The 20158-nt window shown below is 43.2% G+C and overlaps 1 protein-coding gene across 1 annotated transcript in view; it reads right to left on the bottom strand.

Annotated features, from left to right (window-relative positions):
- Positions 1–250: 250 nt before the first annotated feature.
- DNAJC1 (DnaJ heat shock protein family (Hsp40) member C1) overlaps positions 251–20158 on the bottom strand; it is a 178647-nt gene continuing 158739 nt past the window's right edge. The window contains exons 10-12 of the mRNA XM_005302767.5: positions 6168–6216; positions 3129–3607; positions 251–466 (exon numbers count right to left, since the gene is read on the bottom strand). Of these exons, the coding sequence (XP_005302824.1) occupies positions 398–466; positions 3129–3607; positions 6168–6216 (597 nt within the window). The 3' untranslated portion in view covers positions 251–397. The remainder of the gene's footprint in view (positions 467–3128; positions 3608–6167; positions 6217–20158) is intronic.

The raw sequence follows: 20158 nt of genomic DNA, 5'->3' as shown, positions 1-20158 counted from the left end.
ATCTTAAAGATTTTTTTCAACAATCTCATGTTTAAATTTTCAGAGCAGCTAACAGAGATTTCTTTTGCCTCCTTAAAGGTTAGACCTTTTACCCTTTATATACTGCACATTCATTCATACTGAAGTCATCATGCAATAAAGTATGGTAGATCTTTAAGAAGATCCTCAATTACCAAGACATATGCAATAAGATGTCTTTATAAATATCTCTCCAAAACAAAAATACATTTAAATTCTTTAACACGGAAAATGGTTAAGCAAGATGGCATAAAATTTATTGATATTTTCTTTTACTAAGGCACAGGACATAGAAATACTGCGGTACAAAAATGCATATGAGATTTAAAATATAATCTCATTCTGAAAAATAGAAATAAAACTCTTTTGCTCAGAAGATTCAGCTTTTAGCCATTTTCTTCTTTTGTACCAGTTCAACAAGCAACTTGTATCTTGCCACACACTCTTCCTGCAAAAAATAAAAAGACAGTTTTTATCTTTTTAAAGCATGAGCTATGATTTAATATCTTCATATTACTTCTACTGTACACATTCTCTCTTGTAAAATCAATTAAGTTGTTTTAAAAGTAGTTTTACTATTTAAAAAAAAACGTAGAAGAATATTCACACATGTATTGAGCTTTCCAAAGGCAAGGGCAATCTACACATAATGAAAAGTGGATTACAAAAAGAATTTTCAGTTTGGGGTTCATTACAGATAACTGATGTTAGAGACCAGAGAAAAATAGGAGAAAATTTGCCTTATATTGATAGTCTCTTTCTTGACAGTGTTTAGCAGAATAATTATTAAAATAGGGAAGTAGCACAGTTTTGTAATATTGTCAACAGTGTGTCTGAAAAATGATTTGCTCTTGGGGTTTGTCTACCTTGGAAATTTACCAAAATAGCTATCCAAGTGTAGACTCTGGGACAGCTATTTCATAAATTTCCAAGCACAGACAAGCCCTTACCATCACTGTAATGTAGCAAACCCATCCTAGAATGTGAACTGCCAGACAATTTTGAGATCTAAAAAGACTGTTTCTGGAACCCCACCCACATTTCCTCCTCCCTAACATTGAACTTTTGGTGCAAGTAAGAGGATGATACCCTGCTGTTTCAGGCATCAACACTGGATTGCACTGCAAATTGAACTGTCACGAATACTGGGTTCTTACTGAACCTAACCAGTGACAAAGTAGAAGTCACTGATAATGGACACATTGCCTCTGTTAGCTCTGCCCAGGACTTTTCTTCCATATAATCTAGTAGGTTTATAATTTCAGCTTCTCCATATGCTTTTGCTTCACTGTCTGGAAATTTAAGAACAGCCATACTGGGTCAGATCAAAGGTCCATCTAGCCCAGTATCCTGTCTTCCAACAGTGGCCAATGCCAGGTGTCCCCGGGGGAATGAACAGAGCAGGTAATCATCAAGTGATCCACCCCGTCGCCCATTCCCAGCTTCTGGCAAACAGAGGCTAGGGTCACCATCCCTGCCCATCCTGGCTAATAGCCGTTGATGAACCTATCCTCCATGAACTTATCTAGTTCTTTTTTTTTGAACCCTGTTATAGCCTTGAACTTCACAACATCCTCTGGTAAAGTGTTCCACAGGGTGACTGTGTGTTGTGTCAAGTATCAGGGGGTAGCCGTGTTAGTCTGTATCTACAAAAACAACAAGGAGTCTGGTGGCACCTTAAAGACTAACAGATTTATTTGGGCATAAGCTTTCGTGAGTAAAAACCTCACTTCTTCGGATGCATCCCAAAGATTTATGCCTAAATAAATCTGTTAGTCTTTAAGGTGCCACCAGACTCCTTGTTGTTTTTGTGTGTTGTGTGAAGAAAAACTTCCTTGTATTTGTTTTAAACCTGCTGCCTATTAATTTCATTTGGTGAACCCCTAGTTGTTGTGTTATGTAAATGACGCTTCCTTATTTACTTTCTCCACACCAGTCATGATTTTATAGACTTCTATCATATCCCCCTTAGTCTCTTTTTCAAACTAAAAAGTCCCAGTCTTATTAATCTCTCCTCATACGGCAGCTGTTCCATACCCCTAATCACTTTTGTTGCTCTTTTCTGAACCTTTTCCAGTTCCAATTTATCTTTTTTGAGATAGGGCAACCACATCTGCACGCAGTATTCAAGATGTGGGAATACCATGGATTTATATAGAGGCAATATGATATTTTCTGTCTTATTATCTATCCCTTTCTTAATGATTCCCAACATTGTTTGCTTTTTTGCGTGCCGCTGCACATTGAGTGGATGTTTTCAGAGAACTATCCACAATGACTCCAAGTTCCTTTTCTTGAGTGGTAACAGCTACTTTAGACCCCATCACTTTATATATATAGTTGGGATTATGTTTTCCAATGTGCATTACTTTGCGTTTATCAACACTGAATTTCATCTGCCATTTTGTTGCCCAGGCACCTAGTTTTGAGAGATCCTTTTGTAGCTCTTCGCAGTCTGCCTGGGACTTAACTATCTTGAGTAGTTTTGTATCTTCTGCAAATTTTACCACCTCACTGTTTACCCCTTTTTTCAGATCATTTATGAATATGCTGAATAGGACTGGGCCCAGTACAGACCCCTGGGGACACGATTTACCTCTCTCCGTCACTTATATAAAGAAAAATTATGACTATTCTAGTATACTGGAATATTAAATAGGTTATTGAGCATTATGACACATGCATCAGAATTACTTCTTTTAATGGTTCATTCAGCAAATCTTAACTGCAGAAGGTGCTACTGATAACCTGCTCTGCTCACATTTTCAAACATTCAGTCACCAAATGCGACCATCAGAATTGTTGAAAACTACAATCTACATTCCTCCAGCCTTTCACGTTTTTAATTGTGGGTAAAGACAGGTACTTTAGAAGAAATGGCAGGCAGTTCAACTTAATTTTTCCAACACAAAGCAAAAAATTAAATTAAACAAAAATAAAGTATCAATAGATATGATGACAATACCCTTTGAGTTGGGCCCTTTAATCCAGTCTGTCACTATCAGATAACTCAAAGACCTCAGGCTGGTAGCTAATTGGTAGGAAAAGTCCTGCCCAGATGTCATATTGCTTTATTATTAGTCTAATTCCATACAAAACATTGACCCTACCTTGCTTTTTCCTGGGACGCATTTTGCTATCTTATCCCAGCGGTCTGATGTTCCCTTTGGATACTGCTGTAAGGCTAGTTCAAGAAGTTTCTGTTGATTTTGAGTCCACAATTCTTCGGAATTGTGGCTTCTCTCTTTTTTTCTGTTCTCATCATCGCTATATTCATCCTGTTCTGTGTTGTTAAAGTCTTTCTGACGCTTTCCCCTGCATTTATCTTCTGCCACCTCTTTCATCGTTGCTAGAGTTATTTCAGATGCTTTGGCTGTTTTTCGCTTGCGGTGTCTGGTTTCGCTTGTCATGGTCTCTCTGTGATCTGCTGGAATAACCATCTGTTCTGGGTCACGATTATAGTTCTCCTCCTCCTCCTCCTCCTCATCTATTTCTCGCTGCGTAATTATATGGTCTGGCAAATCCATGTTGGTTTTGGCATTTCTGGAATTCTGGGCCAAGTTTCTAAGCTCAGAGAGTCTAACAATTCCTGTTGGAAAGAACATTATATGTAAAAACCACTGAAGTCATATGAAAAGGGAACTGGGTGGTGACAAGTGATCTATAGCTGAGAGACAGAGCAGGGAGAGCCCTTGTGGTTGAGAAACCGGGTTACAGAGTCCCCCAGAAACTAAAAGAACTGCAGAGGCAGAGGTTGTGGCATAACCCCCTCTCAGTGGGCTGGTAGCCAGTCAAAATGAGTGTAGGAACAAACAAAATATTACAGGAGTTCTGAGGCTCTCCTCTGCTCGAGCATTTCAAAATGAGAAGAGCAAATTTCCAGATTTCAGAAGATTTTAAAACTTAACAAAAAAAAAAAAAAAAGAAGATCATTCTACCTGGAGTAATCTGCCAATGACAAATTCATCATCTTCAAACACAGGCCAAAATATATTTTGGGCTAGATCCACAAAGAGGACTTAGACTCGGGGTTACAATGCCTAAGGTTAGGTGTCCTGCCACCCAGTAGGAGCCTCAGCTCCAAATTAGGTGCCCAGGCTTACTATACAATGCATGAGGAAAGTTAGGTGCCTGACTATAGGATTCATAACCACCAAAAAGCTGAGTAGGGAGTGTAATCAGGCACGGACTCACCCCTGCGGCGCCTCCTACTGGTAGTCTCGGGAATTAGCTCACCAGTCACCGGAGCGCCCTCTGCAGGCCAGATGTCCCGCCTGTCATTGGCCCCTGTGTCCCTCGCGGACCCCGGTGTCCTTGGCTTGGGTGCTGCCCCCCCCCACTCTCTCTCTGGGTCTCCCCACCCAGGGGAACCCCGACCCCCTATCCCCACCTTGCCTCAGTGTAAGGCTACTGCCGGTCACCAACTAGCCCCCATTCCCTGGGGCAGACTGCAGTGTATGCCACTCATCACTGGCAAGGGGGGTTTGGACTGCTGCCTTCTTCCACCCTCAGTACCTCTATGGGCCTAGAACCTCCGAGAGGGACCGAGGGACCTGCCGCCGAAGAGCCCAACATGCTGCCCCTATCCCTTGGCCGTCCCAAGCACCTGTTTGCTGGGCTGGTGCCTGGAGCCAGCCCTGCGGCCAATAAATGTTACAGTAGATTAATCTTTCCAGGAATGATGAAAGTTTACAATTTTCTAAAATTCTCCAATCCTGCTTATTTCTTACCTCTCCCAAAGAAGATTTGAGGAGGAAAGGGGTAGAATGAGATTGAAAGATGTGGGAAGGCTGGGGCATCCAGTGGATACAGGATGAACAAAGAACACCTGGGTTTAAGTCACTGCTCCAAATCAGGCAGGGGATATTTGAACCTGGGACTTCCACATCCTGGGTGAGTGCTCTGAGTGCTAAGGGTGGGGTGTGGCAACACCACCATTTTTTGTGAGAAAGGGCTTAGGAGAGGGTTCACAGCTATGAACCCCAAGTGGAAATAGGCGCCTCCCACTGGCCTGGAATTAGGCGCCTGACTCCCGTTGAGGGATGGGGCTTTGGCCCTACTCCTCTGCTCAGCATTTCTGGCTGGCTAACTTAGGTGGCTCCTGTAGTGCTCCAGCCCTGAAGGGGTTGGAAAAGCCCTGCAGAGGGCTGGGGAAAGGAGCAAAACCCCGGCTGATTGGCAAAGTGGCTGCAGCTGCGCCCACGCCCCAAACAGAGCAACTTGGCCTTATAAGAAGGCCAGGGCAGCCAGAAGCTCAGCAGTCTCGCCTCTAGCTGTGGAGGGAGACAGGCCTGGCTGCTGGGGAAGGTTGAGAGGTATCTGGAGTGAGGCAGGGCTGGGGAAAAGCCAGAGGAGCAGGGGAGCTCCAGGCTGGTGACTCCCCAGGCTGTAGGGTCTGGTTCTAGGCCCATAGAGGTACTGAGGGTGGAAGAAGGCAGCAGGCCAAACCCCCCTTGCCAGTGATGAGTGGCATACACTGCAGTCTGCCCCAGGGAATGGGGGCTAGTTGGTGACTGGCAGTAGCCTTACACTGAAGCAAGGTGGGGATAGGGGGTCGGGGTTCCCCTGGGTGGGGAGACCCAGAGAGAGAGTGGGGGGGGGCAGCACCCAAGCAAAGGAACTATTAAACAATAACCCACAGAAATAAGCAAGGGTTAAAATAAAATAAATTGGAATTTGGCAAGGGTTGAAATAGCTTCCCAGCCCCAGAAAAAGAAATAAAAAGCTTTACAATAAATAAAATAGGCGCAACTTGACATGGGGTTAAATGCATTGTTAAAAGTCCTGTACTGTATTCCCCAAGCCTATATGCCTTTGTCTGTCAGTCATCCTAACTGCAAACTCTTTAGGGCAGAGATTTATCTGGTTTTTTTTGCATATCTGAATTGACTAGCACACTGAGGACATCATTATAATAAATAAATAGAATAATAATACCCTAGAGAGAGCCTTTACACAGCCACCACTAAAGGGAAGACTTCCTCAGAATGCCCATCAACCTTGGTGTCTGCTGAGAGTAGGAGCATGGAGCTTCTACAGCCAAGACCATAAACATCACCTTGAAAGCTGCAAAATGGCCTATACATTGGAAACCCACCATATAAATAATTTGTTATTAACCGCATTGATTAGGACTTAGGGTCACACACCTGGAGTATGTGTAACAGATTCCTTCAGTTGCTTGGTCTTCATGGTAACCTGTTTTTTAAAAAAAAGTCCAAATAAAAAACTGCACTGTTAACACTAGATTATTCATTCAGGCTTTTAAAGATGTCATGAATAGCTTACCCCCAAATACTAACATTTTAACATGTACAAAATATTACCATGGTATCATACTAATGCTCTTCAGCGAGGTCTTATTCAGCAGGCCATACCAGTTTTAAATTGCTAATAGCTGATTTTTCAGGCTTAGTCTGAAGGGGAAAGGCAGGGAAAAAAACAGGGGTAACGTCATGGCAGGGGCCTATTATAGACTTCCAACTCAGGAAGAGGAGGTAGGTGAGAACAACAACAAAAATATCCAAAACACAAGAACTGGCAGTAACGGGGGACTTTAACTACTCAGACATCTGTTGGAAAAGTAATATGGCAAAACACAAAATGTCCAGTAAGTTCTTGGAATGTACTGGGGATACCTTTTTGTTCCAAAAGGTGGAGGAAGTACCTAGGGAGCAGCCATTTTAGACTTGATTCTGACTAATGAAGAAATTGGTTGGAAATCTGAAAGTGGAAGGCAAGTAGGGTGAAAGTGATCATGATATGATAGGCTTCATAATTCCACAGAAAGGAAGGAATGAGAGCAACAGAATAAGGACCATGGACTTCAAAAATACAGACTTTAATGAACTCAGAGAACTGCTGGTAAGGCCCCATGGGAAGAAAATCTATGGGATACAGGAGTTCAGGAGAACTGGATGTTTCTCAAAGAGACAATATTCAAGGCAAGAGAGCAAATTATCCGGATGGAAGGAAATATAGGAAAAAATAGTAAGAGGACAATATGGCTTCTTCTTAAGCTCTTTAATGATCTGAAAATCAAAAAAGAATCCTACTGAAAACATGGACAAACTGCAACGGAGGAGTACAAAAAATAGTACAAGCATGTAGGGACAAAATCAGAAAGGCTAAAGCACAAAATTAGTTACATCTAGCAAGGAACAGAAAAAGCAGTAAGAAGGCTCTATAAATACATTAGGAGCAAGAAAATGCTGAAGGAAAGTGCATGTCCACTACTTCGTAAGGAAGGAGTCCTAACAACAGAGGACATCAAGAAGGCTGAGATGTTTAATGCCTATTTTGCTTCAGTCTTCACTAAAATGGTTAATTGTGACCAGATGCTTTAAACACAATTAACAGTAACAAAAAGGGGAAAGGAACTCAAGACAGAATAGGGAACAAACAGATTAATGCATCCGAAGAAGTGAGGTTTTTACTCACGAAAGCTTACACCCAAATAAATCTGTTAGTCTTTAAGGTGCCACCAGATTCCTTGTTGTTTTTGTAGATACAGACTAACACGGCTACCCCCTGATACTAAACAGATTAAAGAATATTAAGATAAATTAGATGTATTCAAATCAGCAGGGCCTGACAAAGTTCATCCTGGAGCTCTTAGGGAATTAGATGAAGCAATCTCAGAACCATTAGCAATTATCTTCAAGAACTCATGGAGGATGGGTGAGGTTCTAGAGGACTCGAGAAGAGCAAACTTAGTACCCTGCTTTAATTGGGCAAATTGGACTCAGGTAAATACAGACCAGTCAGCCTAACTTTGATAGCTGGAAAGATACTGGAACAAATTATTAACCACTCAATTTGTGGACAGAGAAAAATAGGGTGATTAATAATAGCCAATATGGATTTGTCAAGACCAAATCATGCTGAACCAACCTAGTTTCCTTCTTTGATAGGTTATTGGCCTAGTGGATGGGGGAAGCAGAAGACATTATTTATCTTGATTTTAGTTAAGCTTGTGACGTGCTCCCACATGACTTTCTCATAAGCAAACTAGGGAAAATATGGTTTAGATAAAATTATCATCAGGTGAGTGTACAATTGGTTGACAAACTGTACTCACACTAGTTATCTATGTTTCACTGTCAACTAGGGGCTGTCCTTGGTCTGGTATTATTCAAAATTATCATTAAAGGCTTGAATAATGGAGTGGAGAGCATGCTTATAAAATCTGCATATGACTAGCTGGGAGGGGAACCGGATAAAATTCAAAAGGACCTCAATAAATTGGAGAGAGGTTCAAAATCAACAAGATGAAATTCAGTAAAGGCAAGCACCAAAGTATTACACTTAGGAAGGAAAAAAAATCAAATGCACATCTACAAAATGTGAAATAACTGCAGAAAATGATCTGGTGGCTATATTGGATCACAAGTTGAACATGAGTCAACAATTAGATGCAGTTGCAGCAAAAAAAATCTAATATTCTGGGATGTATCAACAGGAGTGCCATATGAAAGACACTCCTGGTAACTATCTCACTCTAGCTGGCACAGGTGATGCCTCAGTTGGAGTACTAGGTCTAGTTTTGGGCATCCCGTTTCAAGGAAGATGTTGACAAATATTTAAGATTCCACAGGAGAGCAACAAAAATGATGGAAGGTTCAGAAAACCTGACCTATGAGGAAAGGTTAAAACAACTGGGCATATTTAATCTTGAGAAAAGACAACCGATGGGGGAACCTGATAACAGTCTTCAAATACATTAAAGGCTGTTATAAAGAGGATGGTGATCAATTGTTCTCCATGTCCACTGAAGGTCGGACAAGAAGCAATGGGCTTAATCTTGTGGAGTCCAGAAGCCATGAGCTATATGATCATTCAGGTGCACTTCCCAACCCAGTAGTGAGGCATCTGTAATGAGTTTCTTTGTGGATGGTGAGGAAACAAAGGGAACCCCTTTTGTTTCCCACCAAATGAGGGATCTGAGGACACTCAGAGAAAGTGAAACTCATTTATCCAGGGTACATCTGCTTGAGCAGAGACCATCCACAACCATGTTTGGAGGCCCTGGAGGTGGAGCATTGCAAAACATGTCACATAGGTGTAGGTGGTCATATGGTGTAGAAGGACGACGCAGAACAGGACAAGCATCTGCAGGCCGAGACAGAGTTGGACAATGAGGTCGCTGATTGTAAGGAATCTGTTCTCTGGTAAGTATGCTTTGTCCAGAACTGAGTTCTGATTTGCTCTGGTAAACTCTATAACTTGCGGGTGGGTGGGGGGTTAAACTGGACTTTTCTAGATTTACCTGAAGTCCCAATGAGTGAAAAAAGTAGAGTACTGAGAAGACCACTATCTGTACCTCCTGATACAATTCATTCTGTGAGCAGCCAACTGTCAAGTTAAGGAAATACCAGGTTGCCTTGACAATGCTGATATGCTGCTATCATGGAGAGCATCTTCGTAAAAACTCTCAGTGCCTCCAAGAGGCCAAAGGGAGAATTCTGTATTGAAAGTACCCTCGGCCCATCGTAAAGCACAGTAATCACCTGTACTCTGAAGGAATGTCTATATGGTAGAAAGAATCCTTCAAAATTGGGGGCCACAAATCAGTTGCCTTCATTTAGGGAAAAGACTACTGAGGCTGAGTGGGTCATCCTGAATCTTAACTGGTGTATGAAGACTTTCAGCTGTCTGAGTTCTAGAATGGGTCTCCAGCCCAACCTTCTTTTTGGAGATGAGGAAATATCTTGAGTAAAAGCTTTGTCCCTGTCTTGAGGAGAGACCGTCTCTGTCCCTAGGTGAATTAAGGAGTCCACCTCCTGTTTGAGAGGCCTCTTGAGAGGGGTCCCTGAAGAGGGACGGGGAGGGGAGTTTTTAAGAGGGAGTAGAAAAAAAATGGTTCCAAAACTTCCATAACTGTTGTTCTTCGAGATGTGTTGCTCATGTCCATTCCATGTTATCTAACTGTGTGTGCTCGCCACATGCACCGGTGCTGAAAGTTTTTCCCTCAGTGGTATCCATAGGGGACTAGCTCTGGTGGCCTCTGGAGTGGCGTGCATATACTTTGGTATTAGGGGCACCACTAACTCCCCCCCTCCGTCAGTTCCTTCTTGCCAGAACGCCCAGGGAAGGAGGGCGGGTCATGGAATGGACATGAGCAACACATTGAAGAACAACAGTTATGGAAGGCTAATAGCCATTTTTTCTTCTTCGAGTTCTTGCTCACGTCCATTCCATGTTAGATGACTCCCAAGCAGTATCTCCAGAGGCAGGTAGGAGTTCGTGGATATGTTGATTGCAACACAATTCTGCCAAAGCCAGCGTCATCTCTGGCCTGCTGAGGTTGTGAAGGTGTGCACTGAAAACCATGTTGTGGCCCTGCAGATATCCTGGATATGTACTTGTGCTAGGAAGGCTGCTGACGACGCCTGAGCTCTAGTTGAATGGGCGTACAACCCGCGCCAACTTGTAGCAAGTACGTATGCAGGTAGTAATCCAATATGAACGCTTTGAGAAGACACCAGGAAACCTTTCATCCTGTCAGCCACCACAGCGAAGAGTTGAGTCAATCTACGGAAGGGCTTGGTATGCTCTAAGTAGAATGTCAGAGCCCACCTGACATCTAGCATGTGCAAGCGCCTCTCCTCACTGGACATCTGAGGCTTTGGGCAGAACACCGGAGGAAAATGTTCTGGTTAACATGAAAAGGTGGGCGAGGCAGGAGGGCGAGAAGAACTGCAGGCATAAGGAGTGGGGAGAGGTCCCCACTTGCTCTGGCCCAGGGCCTCACAAACCCCCAATTCACTTCTGCTTGCAAGTTTTCTTCCTTTGTTAAGACTCAGTATGGGAGGGTTTAGGATTTTTAAAATCACTCAAAATTGCATCTTCCAACCTCATTAGGGCTAGACTCATGCTCTGCTTCCTTCAACCTCAGCTCTATAAACCTTCTATAAAAATTTAGCTTCTTCTGCATGTTGGGCATGATCCCACCAGTGCAGTCTTGTTCTCAGCTGGTGCAAGATTGCAAGTTGTTGGGACTGTCTATAATGGTATCATGAGTATAAGGGTAAAGGAATTTGTAAGAGGGATTGAAGGGGTTGTAAAATGTAGTGTATGTGGTATTCCTTCTGTGGAGTAGGCTACGTGTATGAATGTAGGGCAGATGTAGGTACCTCTGGTTCAGTACAGGGCAAAGGAAGAGAGAAAGTATGTTTGATGGTAGTTTTGGGGGATTGTTATATCTTATGTTACACAATACTGTTCTTAATTGACAATCTAATAGATTTCTGATTTTTGCTTTCCCCTACAGTCTGTAACATAAAACATTTTCAAATATAATTCATGCAGATGCTGCTATACTGAATTTAGTACTAGACTGGGTCAATTTAGTGTTTTAAGGACAACATACCCTCAGTCTTGCAAGGGCCAGTAAGTATATACAGTAACTCCTCACTTAAAGTCATCCCAGTTAACGTTGTTTCGTCGCTGATCAATTAGAGAACATGCTCGTTTAAAGTTGCGCAATGCTCCCATATAACGTTGTTTGGCAGCCACCTGCTTTGTTTGCAGAAAGAGCAGCCCATTGGAGCTAGCTGGTGGAAGCTTGAAACAAGGGTGGACCGGCAGCCCCCCGCATCAACTCCCCGCTCCCCTAAGTTCCCTGTGCGGCAGCCACCCAGCAGGCTATCAATTGCCAGCAGTTCAGCTGTCCCTCCCCCCACTGCCACGTGCTGCTCCTGCAAGCCTCCTGCTTGCTGTGCGGGAGGTGAGGGGGAGAATTGGGGGGCTAAAGTCAGAGTGTCTCCCTCCCCCAGCTTACCCCATCTCCATAGCGTGGGGGGGACAGGGACCGGATGGACATGACAGGGCTCAGGACGGAGGGAGCTTGCTGGCAATAGCTGCTGTCTCAACTTGCTGATCTACTTAAAAAGGTAATGTAATTAGAGTGGGGTCAGCGTACTTAAAGGGGCAACATGCATCTCTCTCTCTCTCACTGTGTGGGAGAGTCTCTGTCTGCCATGCTGTCTCCCCTCCCTCCATTTGTGCTGGCTTGTAGAGTATGAGGCTGCATTAACAATGTGTTAACCCTTGCGGGCTCAGCTGTTCTAGTTCATCATTTAGCAGTAAGGCATTCCCTGGGAAATATTCCCACCTATTCCACCCTCTGACTCCACCACCTCAACCAAGCTTCACAATCATCATTGCTGTGTACAGTATTAAATTTGTTTGTTTAAAACTTATAGTGTGTGTGTGTGTGTGTGTGTGTGTGTGTGTGTGTGTGTGTGTGTGTGCGCCTTTTGTCTGGTGAAAAAAATTTCCATGGAACCTAACTCTCCCCTCCCACCCCCGTTTACATTAATTCTTATGGGGAAATTGGATTCGCTTAAAGTTGCATTTTTCAGGAACATAACTACAACATTAATCGAGGAGTTACTGTATTACAATTGTTGTCTAAATCTAATTTTGATTAGCCATTACAGACCAGACAAACTCTTCTAACAGTGGTTTTGTGATTTAGGCACTGGAGTGGGACTCTGGAGAACTGTGTTCCATTAATGACTATGCCAAAGACTACCTGTGTGATTTGGGGCAAGTAATTTAATTTCTCTGTGCTTCAACTCCCCATCAATAAAATCATAATTCTTTAACTTGCAGGGCTTTTGCAAGGATAAATCCATTAACACACATGAGGCAGTCAGAACCCATGGTTTAGAGCATCACAGTATTAAAATACCAGTGATTACAGTGCTTGTGCTTTTAAAATGTAAATATTATATGCAGTGAAATATAAAACACATATTAAGAAAATCAGGACTTTTAAAAATAGGTTTTCTAGTGGCAAAAAAACAAAACAAACCCAATAAATATACTTTTATTTATGGATCATTCCATGTCTAGATGTTCTTCCTAATCATAAACTAATGAATTTAGTATAGACCTAGTTTGTATATTTTGAAAAATAAACAACTCCTTTTACAATAAAGCATACAAGTATTAAATTAGTATGCACCCAGGAGCTCAGCCCGAATAGCTCAAAGCTTGTTAATTATTTCATCATCTTTTTTTTTTTTTGACATATGGGGAAGCTTACAGAACTGCAGAACTCTTACCTCATACTGTCAGGCAACATGCTAATTAGTAAAGTCTGCTTAAATCTATCCACCTGTCCGTTGTTTTGCTGCCTACCAGGGCCTTTTTCCATGCTGGCAGCAAATCCCCTATCTATCTGCTATCGCAACCTGAATGCAAGAGATTAGTGACCGCAGAGTCAAGCAAGAATCAGTTTACATCCTCTCAGGCAAGAGAATGATATTACTTCACAAGTATGAAATCTGAGATCTCTTTGCCTTTAATTTAGAAAACCTGCAGTTAATAATCACATTAAAGTGTGTTTTGCATGCCAGACAGTTTTTATTTCCTCTGTTATTTTTATAATTTGAATGCCCTTTGTGGTTACCAAAATAATTTGCTGAAAGGCATAAATTAACATTTTAAACTTTTTATGTGTACCAAGGTAGATCTTGTGTGGCCATGAACTTTATATTTTTACAATGTCATATACCAATACCTTTTCTGTGCCTTTAAATTTAAACAATGCTAGTTGTATTATTTGTAATAAATCTTCATTTGGCAAACTTAATGTTAATTTGATAAGAATATCAGGCTTGAAACCTCCTTTCCTAATTTAAGATATATTATTGGTTTTCCACACAGTTTAAACATTTCAAATGTACAATTTTTCTTTTTGTTTAAGGGCAATTGTTTCCTTCAGAACTAAAACACAGAAATGAGACCTAAGCCTGAAGCTACAAATTCAGCAAGGAAAATGGGTCAAAGACCAGATGTGTTGAGGCTGACAGAGAGCACTGGCACAGGTAACCAGGTCAGCAGGCAGGAACTGTAATTAGAGTAAACTGAACCCAGTTTCCCTTTCATAATCAAAACACTTGATGAAAACAAATCTAATTAATACCACAAGCCAATTGCAGAGAAAATGATTTTTAAAGTTGTATTATCTTTTGAGTTACAAATATAGTCTTATTTCATTATACTGATCAGTTTGAGAGCTCCATTTTGGATGGAATTAAGATGATTTACAAGTCCCACACGAAACTACTAGTTACTAGTTTTAGATAATTAGACACATGAATACATTGAGCCTGGCCTTACCTGGTTTGTTTTGGAGTTTTTGATACACTGGTTGATTAAGGACGATTTTCTTGCGTGATCTTAGAATTACTATAGTAGTAGAAAAACTCCATGTACATCAAAAGACCAAAGTTATAGCAGCAACCAGTAAGGCCATGTAGTTATGGGTCTGTCTATTATATTATAAATCCCTATTTGCAAGGAATTGTGGGTAAATTATAATATTAAGTTAGACCAGATGCCTATCCACATTGGTCATAGCTGATTCTGGTAATTTTTAATAGTAGGAGAAAAAGCAACCGTGAAGATATTATTGTGTATAGACTTCTTGAATTTAAGAACAACCAAACTACTAAGGCTTACAAAATAACTACTGATCATCAGTGACTGCACAGCTTCTAATTTCACACTTGTGTCTGTCAATTCAGGGAGATTCTTCTCAGTTTTTTTGCATCAATCTAATTAACAGATTGTTAACTGAATCAAGAAAAGAAATTCAGTATGCTCCCAACAAATAAGGAATTTGTTTCTATATTTGTCAGTATCTGTAAACCTTCCTCCATCCATCCCAAGACTTTTTTGGGGAGAAGAGCAGAGTTGTCCCCAACCTCTCACTGTCTGCCCCTCCCACATTTGCCCCTCATTGTCCCCTACACTCTTTGCTCTCAACTATGCTTCAGCTACTAATGTAGCATTGCAGGGTTTGAAGTGTTTGCCCCTCTTAGGGTGACCAGACAGCAAGTGTGAAAAATCAGGATAGGTGGTGGGGGGTAATAGGAGACTATATAAGAAAAAAAAATGCAAAAATCGGGACATCTGGTCACCCCAGCCCCTCTCAGCAGGCTGTCTTTCCCGCTCGTAGCAGGGTAATAGTCTGTAGCAGGATGGTAGAGTCTGCATGGGGACACAGGACTCCTCTGATGAGTCATATGATGTTGTATGCTTAAACCCTGCATAAAAATATAAACCCTATTAAGTCATAGTGGCAGCTGCATCTTCACTCCCACCAGGATATGCATCTGAGAGGCAGAAGGAATTACAGGCCAAAGCAAATGATACTTGGCCAGAAGACCCTAAGAAAAGCCAGTTTGGTAAGAAAGCTTAGGGTATGTCTCCACTGGAAACGCAATAGCAACACAGCTGCAGTGTAGACATTTACTACAGCAAAGGAAGGGATTCTTCCGTTGCTGTAGTAAATCCACCTCTCCACGAACCAGTAGCGAGATCAATGGAAGAATTCTTCTGTTGACTGAGTGGTAGCTACAGCATTGCTTAGGTCAACTTAATCACATCGCATAGGGCACAAAATATTTCACAGCCCTGAGCGATGTAGTTAAGCCAACCTAACTTTGCAACATAGACCAGCACATAGGATATAAAACTCAGTCTGTTATTGTTATCTGTGTCATCAGTAAAGCCAAACCACAGGAAAGGGAATGTTTAAAGTTTGTGTATATTCTGTTTACAGCAGGATGGAAAACTCACCCGCTTACATTTCCTGTCCCTTAGAGTGCAGGAGGAGAAAGCTCAGGTTTGAAACTAGGGCTGAAGACACCCTCTGTAATAGCAAAAACAATGAGGAATCCTTGTGGCACCTTAGAGACTAACAAATGTATTTGGGCGTAAGCTTTCATGGGCTAGAACCCAGTTCATCAGATGTATGGAGTGGAAAATACAGGAGCAGGTATAAATACATTAAAAGATGGGAGCTGTCTTACGAAGTGTAAGGTCAGTCTAACGAGACAATTCGTTTAACAGCAGGATACCAAGGGAGGAAAAATAACTTTTGAAGTGGTAATGAGAGTGGCCCATTTCAGACAGTTGACGAGAAGGTGAGAGTAACAGTAGGGAGAAAATTAGTATTGGGGAAATTAGGTTTAGGTTTTGTAATAACCCCAACCACTCCCAGTCTTTATTCAGGCCTAATCTGATGGTGTCCAGTTTGCAAATTAATTCCAGTTCTGCAGTTTCACGTTGGAGTCTGTTTTTGAAGTTTTTTTTATTGAAGAATTGCCACTTTTAGGTCTGTTATTGAGTGACCAGAGCGATTGAAGTGTTCTCCTACTGGTTTTTGAATGTTATGATTCCTGATGTCAGATTTGTGTCCATTAATTCTTTTGGGGTTCTCCTCAATGGCCAGGTCAAAGGCCTGGAATGAGAGAACTTGAATGGAGCAGAGCCCGCTTACAAGTCTTTTCAGAGAGGAAATTATAGAAGGTGTAGCAGCTGTGGCTGTTGGAGCTGGAAAAAAGGCTGCAGAAGTACCCCATGGAAGAATGAAGAATGGTTGTACCAAACTTTAGGGGAAAGCTTAAAGACAGTAGGTAACACAAGACATTCCCATAAGAGCAAAGGGAAGACAAGCCTGAGGGAAAGGCTCAAGGTGGGAGAGTCTCAGCTAGGACTACTGGAGATACTTTTCTGAGGTTTTGTGGAATCAGACCTCAGCACCAGGAGGGGAGGTGTTGTTGAGACTCAAACAGCTATCCTAAGATGAGAAAACTGAGGTGCAGCACCACTGGCTGCTAGGAAGGAAATTTATCAACTGTTATTACATCACCTCTTTGACAGCACAGATTTCAAGTGGCTGAACCATTTAGGATTATTCTACCTTACCCTGATAAGCAGCAAGGTATGAGCTCCCTTCCCCTGAACTCCCTCTAACCACATTTTGGCCAAGGCACTGAACAGGGATGCCATCATCTCACTGCAAGGTGAGAGCTCACAACACATCTGCTCACAATGCTCAGGTATCAAATATGTTGTCTAGCAGAACCAAGGAAGAGTACTCTGCATTTCTGATATTTCTAAGCAGTTTTTTTTTTTTTTTTTAATAAAAGCCAACTCTTCAGGCAAAGAAATAAAGGACAAAAGCCCAATTATTTTTTTAAAAATTAAAATTTGTTTAAGACTGGCCAAAAGCATATTATATGATCTATTGTGTCAGGATGATAATTATTAACCCCTTCCCCCATGCACACACAAACAAAAGCCAACATACAAAAACAAACACTTGAAACCACAAAAAGACTAAGTTAAAATAACGTTAAGGATCTGACATGTTGACAAAAGCCAGACACACACTCCTTAAATCACTTCATTCTGCTTAAGAATTGCAGTGGAAATGAGAATCTCACAACTGTTTGGTATTACAAATACCACCACCACAAAGAAATATAAGATGACCTACAAAGTGGGAAGAAAAAATTCTGCTGGTGCTCTTTTTTTGCTTCTTTTTTATGCATCATGGTCAGCGCTTTTGGGTTTTCTTTTTTAACACTGCAAATACTAAGTTTTTTCTACTGTTTTTGCTAAAGGACCTTTTGTTGACTATATAGACTGGGATGATGACATCATAAAACACTGAAACTTGAGCAGTTGAAAAGAGGGAAGATTTCTAGTTGGATTATTTAAAAATACCTTTATTTTTGTTAATACCTATTTAGCCAAGCTCCTGACAAACACCTGAAAGCAATCCGCAAAGAGTCAAATACAGTAGTTTGCAAGCCCTACAAAGAATTCTCTGCAAAAACAGGTAAAACAAGACTCCTGATACTTCTAGGCAAAAAGTAAGCAAGAATTATTGTAAAAATCTCAGGCTCTCTTGATATATTATAAAGAAAAAAAAGCCCACACTAAGTTCCCTCTAAGCGGCGTGGCCAGGGAGAGGCGCCTTTCCCCTGGCCTGGTGCTGCCACGGCAGGGGAGAGGCACCTCGGCCACAGCCCCAGTGCTGCCGGGGAGAGGTGCCTCTGTGCCAGCCCTGGGCTGCTGCAGTCAGAGAGGGCTGTGGAGAGTTCTCTCTCCCAGCTGCAGCCTGCACCTCAAACCCCTCATCCTTGGCCCCACCCCAACGTCTGCACCCCCTGCATCCCAATCCTCTGCCCCAGCCCTGAGCCCCATCCGACACCCTGAACCCCTTATCCCCACCCCAAAGCCCTCACCCGGAACCCCCAAGCCCCCACAACCCTCTGCCCCAGCCCTGAGGCCCACCCCCTTCCACATTCCGAACCCCTCGGCCCCACCCCTACTATACATCACCTCCATATTGGTGCACATAACAAAATTCATTCCGCACATGGATGTAAACAATTAGGGGGAACATTGCACACTATTATTTTTTGCTTTGAAGACCACATGTAAGAATTCTGGTTCATTCCTTAGATGAGACAAACCCAATGTCCCTCTGGCCTGGATAATGCTAGACTAGGCTGTAAATAAAGACTCCATGTCACTTTTGACAAGATTAAGGGACAACCTAATATCCATGTTTATGGTAGTTCCTAACTCCAGTTTCTAACAACCAAAGCATCAACAGTGGGGGAGCTAATGTACACAGGGCTCCAGGCAATTGCTGTCCTGTTAAGCATCATTTTATTGAAACCTGCTTAATGCAGGTCTATGCAATATAGTGGTAAATATAATAGTGATTGCTGGTGCCTGGTGTACAAAAGTGGAGCTGCACCAGCATTAGCGGGAAGTGTTCAGATTAAAGCCTAGTATAGACAAGGCTTACATAAGCTACTTTATTGCTGGGACTATACAGTGGGGTACCTGTTTACTGACCACTCCCGCCTCCCCAGTTCTGGCCCGGGTCACTTTGCAGGAACCCTGCCCTTTTAGCCCTCGTTTGCAGGCCCCTTTAGAACTGCACACAGACTTCCATGTGGATAACATCTCCTTCTGTCTGGGGCTGGTTTAATAACAATAGGGTTACCATCCGTCCGTATTTCCCCGGACATGTCCAGCTTTTGCGTCTCTAAATAGCCGTCCGGGAGGAATTGGTAACAAGGTTAAAATGTCCGGGCTTTTTTTCTCCCCTGCCTCCCTCACTCTCATGCAGAGTGCGGCTGCTGATTGGGCAGCTGGGCCGATTGACCCACTCCCATTGGCCTTCAGCAGCCAGAGCCCTCCCATGCTCCCCCCTCCCTCTGTCTGCAGCCCTGTGTAACACACAAACTGACCCAACGGGCAGCGTGTTTTGCAAACACGTGGAGCCAGAATGGTAAGGGGAGTCCGGGCGGGGGGGGGCAGTCAGGGAGCGGGGGAGTGTTGGATGGGTCCCCGTTCTCCACCTGCCACTCCCCCACCTCCTGTCCCCCCCCCACCTGCCTCTCCCTTGTCTGCTGCCCCCGGGTCCTAGTGTCCCCCATCTACTAATGGGAAGACAGGCTGCCCTTACCCTCCCCCGAGCCTCTCCAACGCCCCAAACCCCTCATCCCCAGCCCTCATCCCCCCACACCCTAATCCTCTGCTCCATCCCTGAGCCCCCTCCTGCATCATGAACCCCTCATCCTCAGACCCACAGCCCTCACCCCTGCATCCCCTCCTATCCCCAAACTCCCTCCCAACCCCCCTCCCCACACACCACCTCCTGCCCTCAAACTCCCTACCAAAGCCTGCACCCCCTCCCTTTGCACCGCCTCCCACCCCCAAACTCCATCCCAGAGCCTACACCCCTCACCCCCCCCCTGCACACCCACCCCCTGCCCCAGCCCGGAGCCTGCACCCAGCACCCAAACTCTATCCCAGAACCTGCACCCTGAACCCCTCCTGCACCCTAATAACAGTTCCAAAATAAAGTCCATCACCACACAACAGTCCATATTTTGTTCTAGTGTCTTCTCTCACAGCTGGAACTCTTCTGTCCTATTCTGTTTTCACAGCCCATCCTCTCAGCTCATCCTAGCTGGAACTTAGCTTTCTGACACAGGCCTCTAGGGCCCCCAATTTGTAGGCCCAAACTCCATCCGGGTTTCACAACAGGAGCCTCCTGCTCCCTACGCTCCAACTCTGTCACAGCTCCCTTGGTCTTGTGGTCTTCCCTGCAGGAGCCCTTCACACACACTACAATTTCCTGCACTTCCCCCCTTCTCTGCAGCCTCCTGCTGCTGTTCATAGGGCAATCATCCTGATCTCTTCCAGGTGTGACTCATTCTGTAATCAGGGGTGGCTACCTCCAGCAGGAGCCACCCCGTTACATACTGGCCACAAGAAATCAATGCTATAGCAGGTATATTTCCAGATC

The sequence above is a fragment of the Chrysemys picta genome, chromosome 2 (assembly GCF_011386835.1).
Source record: "Chrysemys picta bellii isolate R12L10 chromosome 2, ASM1138683v2, whole genome shotgun sequence".
In the NCBI taxonomy this organism is placed as follows: Eukaryota; Metazoa; Chordata; order Testudines; family Emydidae; genus Chrysemys; species Chrysemys picta.
Note: the sequence above shows the minus strand (reverse complement) of the source record. Positions and strands in the feature narration are given on the sequence as shown.